At 58.4% G+C, this 18,212-nt stretch overlaps 1 protein-coding gene across 5 annotated transcripts in view; it reads right to left on the bottom strand.

Annotated features, from left to right (window-relative positions):
• TMEM181 (transmembrane protein 181) overlaps window positions 1-17,862 on the bottom strand; it is a 64,699-nt gene extending 46,837 nt beyond the window's left edge. For 4 of the 5 annotated variants that reach the window (XM_054570173.1, XM_054570172.1, XM_054570175.1 and 1 more), the window contains exon 1: window positions 17,729-17,862. In XM_054570173.1, the coding sequence (XP_054426148.1) occupies window positions 17,729-17,862 (134 nt within the window). Of the gene's footprint in view, window positions 1-4,077; window positions 4,229-17,728 lie in introns of those variants that run through there. The other variant, XM_054570176.1, reaches the window with a different exon arrangement.
• Between the last annotated feature and the right edge of the window lie 350 nt (window positions 17,863-18,212).

Raw genomic sequence — 18,212 nt, 5'->3', positions numbered from 1 at the left:
GGGGGAGGGGACAGCCAGCACTGACAGCCCCGACTTTCACAGAACCCAGGGGACAGCCAGATGCAGCAGGGCAGGAGGAAGCTGCATCTGGACAGCCGAGGGCCTCGTAATTACTCACTTACCCTGTCTCATGAAGCCACAGTACAACAGGTAGCTAAGACTGAAAATAGTCCACTGCTACAAATTTTGCTACCTGTCCCAACTCGTGCCTGGCGCTCCCACTTAAGAATTAAAAATTAGAATCTGGGCAGCAGAAAGGGACTTTCACTCTTGGTCCCCTCTCATTTTAGTCAAGATTTCATTTCTCTTGTCATCTATATAAAAATAATCCCTTTTCCCATGGTCCAAAGTGCCAGCCGGGTGCCTGTAGCCTGGGTTCGAATCCTGGTTCCCCCACTTCCTAGGCAGATGAGCGTGGGCATCTGAGTCGTGGTCCTGTGTAAATGAGAGGCAGTCAGAATACACACAGGGCTGCTGGGAGGCACAAATACAATAATGAAGTGCTCAGAACAGAGCAGTAGGCAGAGAACTCACTCATAATAGTTGTTAACAGTAACAGTTGTGCTCTGCCCCTCCCCCTACTCTTTCCTTTTTTAAGGAGTCTGTTTCATCTTACCAACATCCCTGAAGATCCACCCTCCCGTCCTCTAGCTCAGAACCCAACCCACAGGAGGGAAGGGCAGGGGCAGCCAGCACTCCCTAAGCCCCTATTGGTACCAGGCCGGCTTCCCAGGGAGCAGGCGTTACCAGCCCATTTTACACACAGGAAAACAGAGGCTCCCTGGGAGGGGTCTCCTGCTGAGGTCCACCCACCAGGAGGTGGAGGCGGGACTCAATTCCAGGAGAGCAGGGGCAGGAAGGGGACCCACCGCTCCCTGCGCCCACTCCTTGGCCCCTCACCAAAGTCTTTCCTTTTCAAACCCACCCCGTAATAATGGGTTTTGAGAAGAAACTCTGAGGGGAGGAACAGAATAAGAACCCTCAAGTTTCCGTCAACCCACTTGAATATATTATGAATAGTTTATCTTCAGCTATTCAGAAAGGCTATATGCGAACAGTCAAAGCCCAACAACCTCCAAATGCATTTTAATGAGCAAACCAAGAATTCACGCGGTCCCTGCCAGGCTGCAAGCCCAGTGACTCACACCCAGGAGCACGCTGGTTAGGTCGCCAGTAACCTGCCCAGGACAAACAGGACAGGGACGCAGCCGCACACTGGTCAACGCAGGGCATGGGGCAGTGCAGCCCAGCGGCGAAGAGCCCGGGATCGGGGGCTCACGGCCAGGGCTTCAAGGCCCCTTCCCCACTGACCCGCAGTGTAACCTGGGGTAAGTCCCCTTACACACTCTTGGGACCTCAGGGTCCTGAAGTGCAAGACTCAGGAAGCTGAGGGACACCCCCCGCCCCCGCCTACGGTTGAGTAACAATAAATCAGTACTTCATGAAGGCCATTGCTCAGTCACTGTCCCCGGCATTGAGCGGCAGGAGAGTACATGTCCAGCGGGCTCCGGAGCTGGCTCCCGGCTTCAGCCTCAGCTCTGCACTCGCTCGCTGTGACCCAGGGAAGCTCGCCCGACTTCTCCGCACCTCATTCCCTCACCCGCCAAACCGGGGCAAGAAAAAAACTCTCTCAAGGGGCAGCTGCTGGCAGGATCACATGAAACGGTGTCTACAAAGTACTGGTAACAGCAGCTGGTACTAAGTCAACGCTGTTGTCTCTTATTAGTTCTACAGATCATTTTGGTTCAGAAAAAGTTAAAAAAAAAAAAAGGAACACTATTCTAAGGGACATAATCCTAAATAACTCGGTGGTTGCAGGGCCAGGACACTGACTCAGGCCTGGTGTTCCCTCCAGCACCAGGACAAGCCTGGGACACAGACGCCACCACAGGGCTTCACGGTGCCCGCTGGTCTGCGTGGCCAGGAAGGGAATGCAATTAATACATGTCTGCACTTAAATGCCCAGCATGAGAGGGACTCGTAAAACACTCTTTAAAAGGTGGGTTGTAAAGACCACGCAAGACACACACAAAAAACGCCGACCTTATGAAGTCTGCAGAGAAGTGCAACAGTCAGAGCAAAGCAGCCAATGGCTCCGGACAGGAAGCGCTGAAACACCAGGCTGAGACGGCACTCCATCCCCTCCTCCTGAGCCCCCGGCACTTCTCACCTCCCGGCATCACCAGGAAAGGGCTGGGTCCGCAGGACACACGAATGTGAAGCTTTAAGCACTGGAAACACTGTATTCTGATGCGTTTGGATGGCACCCTCTCCTGTCCTTTTCCAAAGCGCAGGCAGGGGGAGGGGGGCAGGGAGTCCCGTGGCCTGTGGGCGCCACCTGCACACCACAGGCCCGCGCTGGCCCCTCCATTCTCTTCCACCACCACCCCATTCCTTCTCCAGCTTCTCTCCCTGCTCCTATAACTTGTCACCATTCTCTGCGCTGGACTGTCAGTCGTATCTGACAAGGAGAGCACTTTGACCCCGCCAAGCAGGTAAATCAGACTTGTTTTCTCCTCGGATTCCTATTTGCTGCCCAAGACCTTTACCGATTCCCAGGCCTGTGCCACTGCAATGCCGGGCACCGGCGCTGGCTGACCCGCGGACAGTGTCAACCACCACTCAACCCCGTCCTTGCTCCACGGTGCCTGGCACACAGCCTCCAGGAGCACCCAAGCTGCCCGCTGCCCCACAGTGCGACGGCCGGCCACCCTGTCACCGAACAGACAGCATGGGACTCCAAGAGGAGCCCCAGACTGCGGCCCTGGCTGCCACCCACACCTCCTCAAACCCTCTGCCTCTCTGCGTCCAGTGAAAAGGGTTAACACCCCCCTATCACCACCCAGGGCTGCAGGGTGGACCCAGGGAGATTCCTCTGCGACATAATCTCCTAACCACGCTGGCTGTCACTCTGAGGCAGGGTTAGGACCCTGCACAGCAGTAGAAGGCACCCTTCCTGCCACAGCCCACATGGTGCTGGACACCCGCCCACGAACAGCACCCCCTGGACTGGTGAACGGAGCAGTGCTGACCTGCCGCCTCCTGGGGCTGAACCCGAAGATCTAAAACACGGATGGAGTCTCCTCTCCTCTGCGGTGCTAGGGTCAGAAGCAAGGGGCAACCACGTGCCTCCCATCACCTGGGTTTGCCTTTGGGCCACGGCCGGCTTGCTCTTCCCTGTGTTTGCAGAGAGATTAGCCCCGGCCCACCGCAAACCCTGGTGCTGCAGCACCCTGGGCGCACAGAGAAACACGGAGCCCAGTCTCAAGGCCACCCCACGCGGTGGGAGCCAGCCCCGCAAGGGCCCCGCACGGAGGGAACGCTGGGGAACCCGACCTGCAAAGCGTCCCCGCCGAGGGCCTTCTCCGCGACCTCCTGCTGGGCTCAGAGCTGCACTACTTTGGAATTCTCCCTCCTTTGCTGGCTGCCTCCCTGGGGACACCCCGGAGACTGCCGCGTCAAAAGCAAGTTTTAGGGACAGCGTCTCTGCGACCCTGGACAGGTTTTTCCTCACTAGAAGCCCTGAACTGTGAACTCCTAAGACTCGGTCTCCCAAAGATCTGAAGAAGCGGCGGCAGGCTCCCGACCTGCCGGCACCGTCCAGAGGAGAAAGCTTCCCCGGGCGCGGGCGCTTTCAACAGGGAAGCGATCGACGGATGCCGGCCCGGGCGGGGGCGCTCCTTTGCGGGGCAGGCTGGGCTAAGGTCGGCCGAGAGGCTCCAGGACCGGGCTGCCCCGGAGGAGGACGGAGCCGCCAGGTTCTGCTGAGCATCTCGGGGGCTTTCCCGGGCGCGCTCTAGCCGAGGCCGCTCCCGGAACCTGTACCCCGTCTCCGCGGCCACACCAGCCGGGCAGGCCGGTGGGCCCTCCGCCGAGCAGCTCCCCCCGCCCCACGAAGCACGGCAGCGCCCACTCCCGGGTCTCCGGGGCTCCACGGGAGGGCCCCGCGGCAGGGCTCCCGGGAGCGGGACACCGGAACCCCAACTCCGGGAGCAGGACGCCGGAGCCCCAAGCCCAGGCCCGGGCGCCCGGGAATCCCCCGCGCCCTGACGCCCGCCTTCCCGGCCCCGCACTCACGGTTCCATCGTGGCGCCCCGGGGCTCGCCCCCCGCCCGTGCCCGAGTCCCCCCGGCGCTGCACAGCAGCCGCAGCAGCCACGGGCGCAGCGGGAGCGACCGCGACCAGGAGCACCCGGCTCAGTGAGCTCGTCACAGCGCGACGCAATCGGTCACGCGTGCGGAAGCGGCCGGAGCGGCGGGGGCGGGGCCGAGGGCGGGGCCTGCGGCTGGACCAGCCCGCGAGCGGGGCGGGGCCGGGTCTGCGAGAGGGGGCGCGGCCGCGAGGTTGCCGGGAGGAGCCTGGGGTCGCGGCGCGCCGGGGGGCTGCGGGCCGGGGAGGATGGGCGGCGGGGTGGCGGGCTCGCGGGTGGGTATCCCCGTCGCGCGCCTCTAGAGCACAGAGGCCGGCCCTGAGCCAGGGCTCTAAGGTTCATGAACGATGAATGAATGAACTGACCCCACCCTTAGCCCCTGTCCTTAGAGGAGGGGCACCACCCAATAACTCACCGCCCCCCCAGCTCCCGCCCCCGCTTTCAGGACACCTTAACGGGGCGCAAGAATGGAATCCACGAATACCCTGCCGTGTCTGCAACACCACGGTGTCTGCATAGTTTGGAAAGAGCATATATAACTTTTCATATTCCCAAGGAGGTTTGTGACCTCAAAGAGAGGAAAAGCCAGGGCGAACCTCTGACGCCCACAAGGGATGACGGGAGCGCTCTCCCGGCTTTTTCTGGCACTTTCTGCCGGTCTTTTCTAGATCACCGCTGCCGGCCGCAGCATGCAGATTTCCTGTCCCCAGCACAAGCGCTGTCCCTCAGGAGGGATGCAGGTGTGGGTCCCACTTCCGACGGGGCCGGAAAGGTCACTGGCGGCGCAGGTCCCGGGCCTGCTGAGTGGGAGCGCGTGTCAGGGACCGCCCTGTGGCAGTTTTTTCTGCACTGGGCGAGGAGATCAGCTGACCAGGAGCACTGTCTTGACGGGATCTTGGCTCACATTTGTCATCTAGTGCAGTCGAGACCCACAGTCTGGACATTTCCAAGGTTTTCTTTGGAGCATCAAAGTGCTCTGTGCCCGCGGGTTACTCTGGGTTTAAAATCAAACCAAGTGAGGACAATGAAAGTCTTAGCCTCCTTCCTACTGTACCCTCATTCACTCTCTAAGCCGTCAACAAGCTTGGTAATGATGGGAAATTACCAAAGCGAATAAGATGCAGTTCATGCCCTCAACAAACTTACAGGCAAAAGTAAGTTACCAAAAGGAAGGGTGGCAAGCACAGGTTGCTACGGAGGCACCGAGGAAGGACAAGGAGGGAGAGAACGGGTGGTTCGGGCTGGTCTCAGGGGGGCAGGGGAGGTGGGGACAATAGGAAGTTGGAGAGAAGGGGACACAGCAGGCAGAGCAGCGGTCCGAACACGAAATAATTGATTACGACAAGAAATTCCGTTAGCACTCTGAATCCTAAACTGCAGCTCTTACAGGAACCGTGACAAAAGATTATTTCTCAAATTCTTTTCATAGACACTTGGACAGAAAAGGCAAAAAGGCTGGGGAACATAAACGCCAAGCGTGGGGACAGGCAATTAACAAGATGCGCATCAGTGGGCACCGTGAACCAGGGAGTGAGCGTCGCCTAAAGGGGCAGTGCCACTCAGCACTTTGAAAGAGCCTGACTTCAAATACGATTTTTCATGCGACGCCTTATGATTCTAAACTCTTGGAAGCTACCCCTTCCAACATTTGAGCATCATAAAGCCCTGTGAAGCCCCCTGGTACCTTCTCCCATTGGTGCTCCCGGGGGCTGCTGCCCACCATCACTTAGATCCCCCTTTTTCTCATCTATTTTTTCTCCCAACGTTAACTGTGATGGGAAGGGAAACAGGAAGGTGCTGGGATGGCGCATGGGATGAAAGGAGAGGGACCCCGCGTGTTCTGGGGCTCCGAGAAGTGGGTGGCGCGTCAGCCAGGCACCCATGAGACCCTTTCCGATCGCCTCGGGCTGCCCTGCCCTGTGCTTGCTTCTGTTGGGCAAGCTTCCTCTGTAAGCTCAGAATGGAACACATTTCACATGAGGCCTGTTGCAGCCCAAGAATGAATTCACGTTCCGGCAGCGCCCCCCCCCCCCCCGATTCGGCCCACGGTTCCATCCTCAAGGTGCCACCTCGGCTCTGCTCAGGGTCACCTCGGCTCTCTGCTCAGGGCCATGCTGTCCAGGGAGAATGACCAACCATTACCAGCACCTGAAAAGCTGCAGGCCTGAGCCAATGAATCCTCTTCACATCTTGATGAGTTATCAGTGGTCATGAAGCTCATTTTATAGATAAGAAACTGAGGCTTAAAGTAAGCGATTTTCTCAGGAGCTGCTGAGAAGCACCCAGATGACCTGACCCCAACGTGGGGTCTCCATTGTGGGTGTCCCATGTGTTCACAGCTGTGACAGGAACGCGGTGACCAGCTGAGGTTGGGTGCAAATAGGCTACCAGCTGTAGTTAATAATAGCCCAGATTTATTAACTTCATTCTTATTAAAAAGTCTTCTAAAAGCCAGTTATGCCGTGCCCACAGCATTCCCCAGTAATCCTGTTTAATTGGGAAATTTGACCCGTGAGTGAGTGTATATGTATTTGAAACCCTGGCTTGTTTCAAAAAGGGTCAAGATGTCAGAACTGATATTGGTCTGACGCCCCCTAGTCTTAGAAAAACCGCTACTCATACCTAACGTTCATTCCGTTTCCTAAAGGCCAACAAACCATCCTTTTAAATAATTTCCTTCTAGAATAGGACCAAAGTCAAGCTCACCAGCCTGTAGGTTGCTGACTCCTACTCACTGCCATTTCTCCAAGTTAATAGCCAAGAGGCTCATCTTCAAATGTCCTTGATACCCTAGGAAATAAGCTGTCTGTTCCAAGGGACTCAAACTCACGCCCCCCAACTTAACAAGTGACATCTGTCTAGCAGTTTGTAGATACACTGTTGTGCTCTCCTCACCTATCCTGTTAATAACGATAACCAATAATGTCTGACACTGACTACTTCAGCTCTAGCTGGTGGGCACTGAGCTGGGTAAGAATGAAAAGCAGCCGTTTATTATAGTTCTCCCTGACCTGTTGTCGAAGTCCCCTGGGCTGCATAACAAAGTGCCATAGGCTGAGTGTCTTACACAACAGAAATCGACTTTCTCACAGTTCTAGAGGCTACAAGTCCCAGAGCAAGGTTCTGGCCGATTTAGCTTCTAGCGAGGGCTCTCTTCGGGGCTTGCAGATGGTCGCCTTCCTCTGTGTCCTCACTTGGCCTTTGCTTGGGGTGGGGAGTGTGGGGGAAGAAAGAGAGCAGTCCCCTCCTGCCTCTTCCCCTACGGCCATTAATCCTATTAGTTCGGGGCCCACCCCTATGACCTCATTTAACCTGAAATACTTCCTTACTCCACATACAGCCACCCTGGGGGCTGGGGCTTCAACATATGAATCTGGGGAGGACCTAAACATTTGATCCATAACACCCCCAAAAAGGAAAACAGGCCTATATAGTCAGTCCAGAGAATAGAAAAGAATCCCATACCAATGACTCTAATCACCTGTCCTTGGGTTCAAGGCAGGACAATCTCACAGTCTTGGCGTTTCCTTAAGCACGATTCTGGTGGGTGAGAGTGGGCTGTGCTCAGACAGCCGCTGGCCTTCCGCCCTCGGCCGGCTCGTTCTCGCCCAGAGGCAGAGCAGAGCACGGACGGAGGCCCTTGCCGCCGCGGCTGGCTCAGGTCCCTCACCGAGCTGCCTTCCCGAGAAGCCCCTGCGCCGTCTGGGGGGGGCCGCCCACCTTTCTGGCCCACCTGTGGCATCAAACATGGGTACTTCTCACTGTCGTCTTTTCTCCTAAGACATGATCATGAGAAGCAAGCATCTATCTCTTAGTGGCTCAAATGCTCCGTCTTGCTTATCAACGTTAGTAATGCCAGGAGCAAGACAGTCTTCTGCTCAGCAGTTACGATATAAATTGGTTGTTTTTTGCTTTCTTTTTAAAAAAAATTATAAAGATTTTATTTATTATTTAGAGAGAGGGCAAGGGAGAAAGAGAGGCAGAGAAACATCGATCAGTTGCCCCTAGCACTCCTCCAACCAGGGACGCCGTGGAGCAGGAATTGAACCAGCAGCCCATTGGTTTGCAGGTTGGTGCTTAACCCACTGAGCCACACCAGCCAGGGTTTTGCTTTCTTATCCTCATACTTGTTCCCCTTATTTATTGCTGCCTAGCAAACTACCGTAACATGTAGTTACTGCATTAGTTATCTATTGCTACGAAACAAATTACCCCGGAACTCTGTGGTTTGAAACAACATTCATTTCTCCCAGTTTCCAGGTGCAGCCTACCGGGGTCCCTTGGCTCAGGCTCTCCCAACGACTCAGCCGCCAAAGTCACACAGGTGGCGGGGCCCCGTGCCTCCTGGGCTGCTGGCCGGAGGCTGCTCTCAGCGCCTTGCCACGCTGGCCGTCCACGGGGCAGCGGACAGCACGGTGGCTCTGCTCCATCTGAGGGAGGAAGTGAGCAGAGCCAGGGGGAGTGAGATGAGGAGGCGAGTCGCCTCCTCTCACAAGCGGTGTCGCGTCCCTCTTTCTCCATCCCGCTCTCTACCGGCAAGTCACGGGTCCACCCACCAGCCAGGGGCGAGGACCCCGCACGCGTGTGACCGCGAGGAGGTGCGGAAGGTCCCCGGGGGCATTTTAAGTGGCACCTCCTGCGGCAGCTCCGAACAACAGCTCACGCTCTCTCCTGTTTCGAGGTGATGACAGAGCTCACCGCGCGGTTCCTGCTGGGGGTCACCCTTGCAAGTTCAGCGAGGGGGCGTCTGGGGACACTGTCCTCTGAGGGCTCTGGCGCCTGCAGAGCGGGCGGCGGCCAGGCTGCCTCCCTCCACGGGGTGAGCCCGGGCGTCCTCCCAGGTCTCGGGACATCGGGTCCCAGGGCGGGGCTGGCTTCCCCTGGCCTGGACGCTCTAAGACCCGAAGCAGAAGCTGCGGGGCTGCTGGAGGCCCAGCCTCAGGTGCCCTTCACATCGCTGCCACCACGTCCTCCTGGTGGACAGACAGAGCCAGCCCAGACCCGAGGACAAGCGGCAACGACAGCAAGGGCTCTGGGAGGAGCAGCGCATGGGGCTGCCGTCTCGGAGACCAGCTACCATGGTGTTGCTACAGAACGTTTGCTTCCTCTTTTCTTCATCTCCAGAAGCAAGGTAACTATGCATGGAACTTTGAGCCACTGTAAAGTTGACATCCATATCTTGCTCCATCCCCTTAGCGACCACCGACACAAATGCCGCCTTTCCTCTCCGTACCTGCCGGTTTTGGTACTTGCAGTGACGAAGGCCGGTGAGCGGAACCAGGACAGCCTGGTGGTCGGGTGGCCCCGGGCGCCCACACCCCCACCCAGCCCGGCCCTTCCTCAGGGCCACAGGGGCTCCGCACCCACGCCACCTCTGCCCTCGGCAATCTGGGAGGTTTTACGTATCAGTCCCTGTTGTTTAGACGAAAATGTCTTTTCTTTTATTCTCAGCACTTGAGCCGTGCCATTCCTTCCCTGCCCCCCACGCCAGCCTCTGCATCTGCTCTGCCGGGCCTGGCGTCCAGCCTGGTACCGAAAGACCCCCGACACATGTGGGGACCAAGGACATCTAGACTCGTTAGAGGCCTGGAAAGCGGACCCAGTATGTTTCCTAATGGTCTAGAGAACGGGGGCTCCTTCCGGGGAAGGGAAGAGAAGGGAAAGGGAGGCAGGGCCGCGAGACTGAGGGGGGGCGGGGGAGTGGAGCTGAGGTGCCTCTGGCCTCAGGCGAGGGCGACCACTGCCCTGCTTTTCCTGCGACTACGTTCCGGGTTTCATAGGGAAAGTCCCAGGTCCTAGACCCCCGGGGCCCCAGCGCGCGGGGACAGACTGTCACCTTACTTGCAGCCCACATTTTTTCTGACTTACAGGGTAAAGTTGTCTTACAATTTAAAGAACATCTCAGCCTCGTTCCCTCAGAGCAGAACCTGAGCCGAACGTGTCCATGTCAGCCTTGCGTGGAGCAGGCACAACCCCGGGGAGACGGGCCGAGGGGGCATGGCGGGGGCTCGGAGAGAGGACGCGCGGGAGGCCAAGCTGCCCGGGCTCCACCCGCTCGGCTGCTCGCTCCGTCTCGCGGGATCGCTCCAGAGACGGCGGAAACCGTTCCGTCTGGGGCCCGTCGGAGGGCTCTGTCCTGCCGTCTGCCGCCCCCGGGTCAGAGCCTGACCTGCACGTCCGGGGGGGGCCCTGGTCCCCGCAGGCAGCCACAGGACACGGCCCGTGGGCAGATGGGCCGCCCTCCGCAGCCAGCGGCGGGGGCTCTCTGTAGCAGAAAGCCCGCCAAAAACCCTTCTTTAGACACCCCGCACGTCACCACGGCACCGCGGGAACGTGGCTGTGGCAGCCCAAGGCCGGGGGAAAAGAAACAAAGCTGAAGTCTCAACTGCAGACATTCCGACACAGAAAGCTGGACGGCGCGCCTCAGACCCGGACGAAGTCGGAGGAGGCGACCGTGGTCTGGTCTTTGGAACCAACACACACCTCCCTCCCCAGCCCAGGCCCTCATGCCGGACACACAGGACAATCCTGTCCTTCGGGCCCGAGGCCCGCCTCCCTCCGGACCCGCAGCGGGACTGAGCCGGGGGCGCGGGCTTCCTCTCCTGGCGGGCAATCCAGCAGAGAGGTTATATGACTGGCCTTGGACTTGAATTTAAATTTTGAATCGCACCGGAGTAGTCTATTTCCCAGACCATATAGTGGATGGAGAAACGTCCCCAAGTGTCCGAGTCTGACCTGCCATCAAGACACTGTCCCGAGGCCAAGACACAGAACAGGAGTTCTCAGCAGTCACGGGATGACCTGCAGCAGGTCCGGATGCCCTCCCTGGGGGTCCCAGGGTGACATATGTGCGAGGCCACCTCCAGCCTCTGCGGACCCGTGTTCACCATCTCCGTGTGACCTGGCAGGCCGCTAGTGTCTGGTTCACAGGACACGACCTTTCTCGATGCACACACCCACGTCCCATGGAGGGAGAGCGGCTCCGTCCTCTGTGGAGCCCACCTGACGGGCGGTGTGAGGCAGGAAGCGGCCGTGTCCCTGCCCGCTGCTGCCGGGGATGCTCAGCGCTGCTAATCACGCTGCCCCGGCTTCAGGAAAGGGCGGGGTCCGTGAGTCCAAACCAGAAACGGGAAGAGGGCACCGCAGAATCTTCGAAAGCGTGAAGAGGACGAGCAGGTGGGGGAACCTGAGAGAAGGGCAGCGCTGGAGCCCCCGCAGGGACCAAAGAGCACCCCAGTTCTGGTCACATCCTTGGGGACTGCGCAGCACGAGGGCCTGAAAGGGGCCACTGGGCTTGATGCCAAGGTCACCAGCGACGTGGGCGAGGGCAGCTGCAGGACCTGCCTTGTGAGTTCAAGGTTCCAAGGGGTCAAGGAAGAGAGGGGGCCACCAGGTGGCGGCGTTGTGCAGCGGCTTCAGTGGGCGGCCCTCAGACAGGTGCATACAGAAGAGGTACCTCTGAGCAGGAGGCACCCCAACACCGTGGCCAGGGCCGCCACCCAGAAAGGGAACAGAGTGTGGGAACTCCCAGAGGAGAGGGGAATCAGAGACGTGAGTGACATGTCCAGTCACTGAGCCGCGAGGTGAGGAGACGGGGATGCGGAGCTCCCCCCCGCCCCCCCCCCCCCCGCCCCCCGGGCCGCAGCAGCCAGGGTCTGGGACAGCCACCGGCTGGGTCGCATCCAGGGCTGGCAGATGCTGGGGGCAGTTTCACAGTATGCAAGCTCGAAATGGCTGAAAACACGCCCATGCCGGCTGCGTTTAAAGCAGTCTGTGTGTGAGGGTTTGAGTTAGTCGCCGGTGGGAGTAAGTCAGGCAACTTCTATGAAATAAGTGGAGAAACACACAGCTCGAAGCCAATATGCAGGGACCGTCTTTAACCCATTTGTAGAACAACACGGTGGGGGAGAGGCCCGGCCGGCACAGGTTGACGAAGACACTGTGGTCGCCCCCAAGGGGGCCGTGCTGAGGGGGCTTTGCCTGGACAGGGTCGTCAGTGGCTGGGAAGGAGTCAGAGCTGAGGGAAAGACCTGAGCCCTGAGGACAAGCAGGGACAATTGAGCCACCAGTGGCTCCTCATACAGGTGTTTACGTGGGTCCTTGGACCCTGGCCCGCCTGGAGCCGCTGCCTTGTCCCGAATGGAAAACAGCAGCAGCAGCCTGGCTCCGCAGGCCGGGGCGGAGGCTGCCTCGCAGTTCCCGAGTGTGCGGGCTTAGCGGGCTTCTGTGTCCGCCTTTGATATGATGGAGGTGGAGAAGCCGGCTCTAGAATCAGTCTTGTCAGGGATACTGATTGTCCTTCCCACCAAAAAAGAAACGGAGACAGAGAGAGAGGCCAGGTCTCCACAGTCACAGCGAGGGGTCCCCAGGAACTTGAAAACAAGAGGGAAGCTGGCCGGCTGCAATGTGAATGCTCGCATCGGTCCGGATGGGTCGGGGCAGAAGCGGGCGGGCCTTCCACCTGCCCCGAACCGGACCAGGTGTGCTCCTCCAAAGAGGGAGGCTGGGCAGCCTGGCCACCTGGAAACAGGAGGATCGGCCACCGCAGCCACTGACGCTGGCCACTGAGTCTGCAGTGGGCGAGAGGGAGCCTGGGCTGGTGACCCCGCTCCTCCGGTGCAGGGAGACGTGGGTGCACCGGGCTCGCTGCCCCGCCCCCCCGCGCCCGGAACGCCCCCCTCTCCCCTCCCAGGCTCTCCAACCGGGCTCAGGAAATCATAGTCCTCAGGGGAGGGCCTGGGCATTTGTATTTTTTAAAGCCCCCCAAGGTGATTCTGATGTGGGGCGAGCGTGTGGAATCCCCCTTCTAACTGATTCCCGCGCCCTGACACCAGCCCGGTCCCCGGTGTTCTCATGGGTCTGCATCGGCCGGTTTAACTCACCGGTGTCTGACTCAGTCCGGGAGCCTGGGAAGCCTTCACTGAGAACGAGTCGCCCTCGCTGTGCTGTCCCTACCAGGCCGGCGAGGCTGAGGGCCGGCCCCGGGGCCTGATGGACTCACCGAGGGCGTGAGCCTTGCTTCCGGGAGCCTCTCGGGTGAGGGCCCCCTGGGCATCACTTCACCGGCCAAGAAAAAACAAGCCAACTTTGTCGCTCATATATTTTACAGAGGTGACGTAATCCCATGAGAAGCAGAGCAGGGATCAGCAAAATGGCCCACCGCAAATTCTTCGAGCACTGAGCTCTCAAGGGATGTATTCTGCTGTGTATATTGCGCACTTTTCTGCCCAAATTTTTTAGGGAAAAATAAGGATGCACGTTATGTAGGGGTAGTGCTAATTCTGTATCTATATACATGTTTTTAAGTCTTTTAAAAATTTTTTGTACCTTGCATCTGTTCTTGTGTCTTGTAGTTATTTGTTATATAAAACTTCTTATACCAGGATATGTTCAAAAATAAATGCTAAAATTCTTTATAATAGAAAAACAAGTATCTGAATATAAATAAAAACTGAATTAAAAAATTAAAACAAAAGATTTTCTTCCTGAATGCGTGCGTCAAAAACATGAGTGCACGTTCCACGCGGCAGAACACAGCACTGACCGCCTCCGCCCCCCCCCGCATTTCTGTACACTTCTGCCGTCTGTGCCCTGGACAGACGGAGCCGGTGCCTGCCTGGCCCATCCCCCACATCTTGTCCCGAGCAGAACCCCAGGTGGCCCGGCCCTCTGCCGCCCCCCTCCCCGGGGGCAGCTGCCCCCAGCCCTGGGCCCTCTGCTTCGCTGAGGTCCGTCCCCGCTCCCTTGTGGGTTTGTGCTCTGATGAGCGAAGAGAGGGCGAGGCCCTGATGTCGTGAATGAGACACGGGAGTGGGTTTCCTTTTCTGCCTTCCATTGAGGCAGAATGAACATATGGAAAAGTACAGCTTGATAAATGGCCACAAATTAAATGTGCCCGGATGACCGGCACCCAGAGTAAGAAGCAAAATATTACCAGCACCCGGAAAGGCCCCTCCTGCTGCCTTCCGTCCCCTGTCCCCTCAAGGGTAACCACCACCCTGACTTCTAACACAGCATAGACCGTGTGCTTGTTTTATACATTTGTATGTAAGCAGAATCAAAGAATATGTACTCCCTGTGTCTGGCTTCTTTTGCTCACAATACGTGTGTGAGGCTCATCTCTATTGTGTGTCGTTGTAGGTTGCTTACTTTTACTGCTGTGTGATATTCTATCACGGAGCAAGCCAGATCTACCCATTCTTCAGGGGATGACGGTTGGGCCGGTTTTCAGTTCAGGAATAGGACAAATCGGGCCGCTGTGAACGCTTTAGCACCTGTCTCTTAAGGTATGCCCTTCTGTAGGGCACGCACCTAGGAGGAAGTGCTGGGCCCAAAGGAGTCTGCGTGTTCCATTGAGGAGACACTGTCAGCTTCCACAGTGAGCGAACCAAGGGACCCTCCCACCTGCAGGGACTGAAATTCCATGTCCTGTCCACACGGCTGTCTTCTTCATTGCTGCCCCTTTGGTGTGGGTACAGTGGAGACTCCAGAAGTTTTGCTGTGGGCTTCAAGTCAGCCAGTTTTGAATGAGAAGCACTAGCCCAAATGCTTATTAGCAGCCAAGATAAAAAAGGAAGGACTTAATGCCGTCTAACCTGCTGGCTCAATCCGTTACCTTGTTGTTTTGGCTGGTTGCTTTGGCTCTTCTGCATCTGTGTCTAGAAGCATCTTTAGTGTTTTCTTCAAAGCACTGGAGCCTCACAACATCCTTGCTTCATTTTTCCAATGTGGAAATTAATCACCAGCGAAGTTCGATGACTTCCCAGGCCAGGGAGTTAGCAGAGGGCGGAGTCGGGGCTGGAAGCCAGGACTTGGGACGCCCAGCGCACCGCCCTTCCCTGCCCTATGGCTGGCTCCCCCTTCCCAGCTGTCCTCGCACATTTTGTGAAAATGCCTGTGAGTCCTTTGATCACGTAGCTGCCGCTTTTCCGTGATGCCAAATAACATAGCTAATATGCAAAGAGCCTTGCCAGCTAATGGTGGCAGTGGGGGACCGGGGGGCAGCCATCTTTTGAAAACAGAGCATTTGCAGTTGTGTCCTTGCTATGCCCCACTATGAGGACACTGTCTGCCGCAGGAAGGGAGTCCCCGTCCTCCGGGGGAAAAGGACAGGTGCACTGTAGTCATAAATCACCAAGGTGGAAATGCAGGGGGTGAGAAGAGTAGGAGCAAAAATTATAGTAGCAAATTCGTCTTCCAGCCAGACAGATGCAGGAGCTGTAGCTCTCAGCTTCCCAACTTAGAAACCCAAGAGTGTTGCCAGGAGTTCCGTAAAGGTATGAGCCACTGATGGACAGAAATGCTCGGCGGGGCAGTGGCGGGTAGCACAGCGACCCAGGGCCCCTCCACACCGTAGAAGAAGCTCTGAATCAAGACCCTGCGCTGCAGAGCCTTCTGCCAGGAACGTGTCTCCTGGTTGCGGCGCCGCGCTCATCGCTGCCCCCTTCCGACCGTGGTAGGTTGGTCCTCAGGAGCCGACTTAAAGAGTGAAGAGGCTCCTGGAGCCAAGACTCAGATGCTTGCTGTGGGACAGGCAGCCAACTGCTCATGTCCCTTCCTCCACTGAGAACCCCTCACTGGTGTCGCATGGGAACGCTAATCACACCCCACGGTCTGGCCTTCAAGGCCTTTCGTGACCTAGCCCTTCCATCTCTGACCACTGGTCTCCAGTCACGCTGGTCTTCAGTCTGTTCCCTGAACGTACTGTGTTTGTAGGTCTCAGGGACTTTGAGCCTCTCCTTCTTCTGGAACTTTCCCCTCCCAGCTCATTCTAGTGAGCAACTTATTATTCAGTCCTCAGTCTAATGTCTCCTTCTCCAGAGCAGGCCCCCAGCACGCTCTGTCACGACACTGGGTTCGTCATCTTCCTAGCACTCGTGGCATGTGTAACCACGTGTTCATTATCAGCAAGCCCCATGACAGCAGGTGCCCTGTCCGTCTTGCTCACGACTGTATCCCCAACATCTAGAACTACAGCACAACCACAGGAGATGCTCAGTGACTATGGGTGGAATAAGCAGGCGAATGAGTAAAGGACAGTCCAGTTGTGCATGAACCAATGACGTGGCTTTGTTCTCTCCTCTGCTACTTGTATTAAGACTATTTCACTATTCACCAACTCCTTTGCCAAAGATACATTCTCAAGAAACTAAAACATAGGGAAAAATAGAGGGGGGGGGGGTTAGTTAGTGGGAAAGGAGATTGGAACATATCAAAAATAAGATTTGAGCCCTGACCAGTATGGCTCAATTGGTTGTGCATTGTCTCAAAAAGCGAAAGGTCACAGGTTCTATTCCTGGTCAGAGCACGTGCCTGGGTTGCAGGTTCCATTCCCAGTGGGCAATCGATGTTTCTCTCCCTCTCTTTCTCCCTTCCTTCCTTCCCCTCCTTCTAAATATAAATACATAAAATCTTTAAGAAAATACGTTTGAAACAATCTATGGGTTGTTGGGGGTTTATTATATTGCCCTCCCCCCAGGAGGCTGCAATAGACAGATTATGAGGCACACAGGAGAGCTACCCCGCATGATCTTGGAATTATGTTTTTTCGAAAAAATCAGTAACCGTGGCCTATATAGCGTTTAGTAACAGATGCAGGTGAGCCCCGGGGGCCGCCGGGTTCTGAGAAAGGCGTGGTGGGGAGAGGGGTACGTGTTTACCCTCCCGAGCCTCGTGTCGCACTGGCAGCGCAGAGCAAGCCAGTCGTGGCCAAAATCCTGACGCTCGGAAAGCGCCTGCTTCAAGCTTCCCTGTTACCAGCAGGCGGCCTGTAGAGCAGCGTTGGCCGGCACCCTCGGGGCCTTGGAGTGGATCGATCCAGGCCTCAGGCTCCAGCCCCTGACCCCCTGGGTCCTTCCCGCGCGCGGGGCGCCCCCGCGATGTCCAGCCACTGGTGGCGGACCCGTGAGAATCGCGAGGCGGGGAGGAAGGGGCGGCACCCTGCGCAGGGGTCTGCAGGCCCCAAGCTCTCACCTCGGTGCCTAGGGAGGGATACAGGGACGGACACAGACGACCCAAAGCGACAGCTCCTGGTGGGCTTCGGTGGGTGGCTCCCACGGCATCTTCGCGACGGTGCCCCGCGGCCCGGAGCCCATCTGTGCCCCCATCCCCGCCCCAGGAGCGCCCCAGCCTCGGAGTTCCCACCGAGGCGCAGGGCCTGGCGGCGACGGAGGAGAGACCAGGCCCTCCCTGCGGGACGCTAGGCCGGGCTTGGTCTCGGCCTCACACCGGGACCCAGTGAGGCCTGCGCGGGAGGCGGCGGCGAGGGTTAGGGGCAGAAAGACGCGCAGGGAAGCGAAAGCGTAGCGGGGGAGAGCCTAGCGCGCCCCTTTCCCGGGACACGGGAACCTCGGCTCCGGTTTCTGGGAAATGGAGACAGCTCCTCACTCGCACGCACCCCCGGCCCGCCCTCGACCCCCAGCCAGGTGCGGGCGCCACGCAGCCATAACCCTTGGGCCTGCCGCCCGCGCCCCCTTCCCGAGGCAGCCGAGGGGCGGCCGCCGCGCCCGGCCCGAAGCTCCGCCGAAGCCCGGGGCTGCGCCCCGCCCGCCCCCAGGCCCCCGGCCCGCGCCGGCCCACCTGTAGTAGCAGCGGTCATCGCGCAGCGGCGCGAGGTCCTCCTGTAGCTCCCGGTACGCCTCCTGCAGCCGCCGGCACAGGTGCTTGAGCTCGCCGCACAGCGGGGGCTCCAAGGCAGGGAACTCGGCGTCCATGCCGCGCTGCCCGTCGCGCCCAGGACTCTCCTCCCGCCGCGCCGCGCCGCTCCGCCCTTTGTGTCGCTTCGTTCGCCTCCTCTCGCTTCCCAGCTCCGGGGATGTGGCTCGGGGGCTGCCGGCGCGCCGGGCGGAGCGAGGAGGAGGAGCGGGTGGAGGCGGAGGTGGGGAAGGGGCACGGAGGGAGGGAGGTGGGGCGCCGTGCTCGGGGCGCCCCCAGGCAACGCGGGAGCTGCGGGCTTGGGGTAGGGGAGGCCCCAGCCACGCCGCCTTGCCTCCCGCCCACCGAGGAGCGAAGGAGGGGAGGGTGCCGCGCCCATCTGTCGGGGCCCAGGGAGTCGGAAAAGGAA

This window comes from Pteronotus mesoamericanus, unplaced genomic scaffold, assembly GCF_021234165.1.
Source record: "Pteronotus mesoamericanus isolate MK-2021 breed Mesoamerican mustached bat unplaced genomic scaffold, CSHL_Meso_final contig_20, whole genome shotgun sequence".
In the NCBI taxonomy this organism is placed as follows: Eukaryota; Metazoa; Chordata; class Mammalia; order Chiroptera; family Mormoopidae; genus Pteronotus; species Pteronotus mesoamericanus.
Note: the sequence above shows the minus strand (reverse complement) of the source record. Positions and strands in the feature narration are given on the sequence as shown.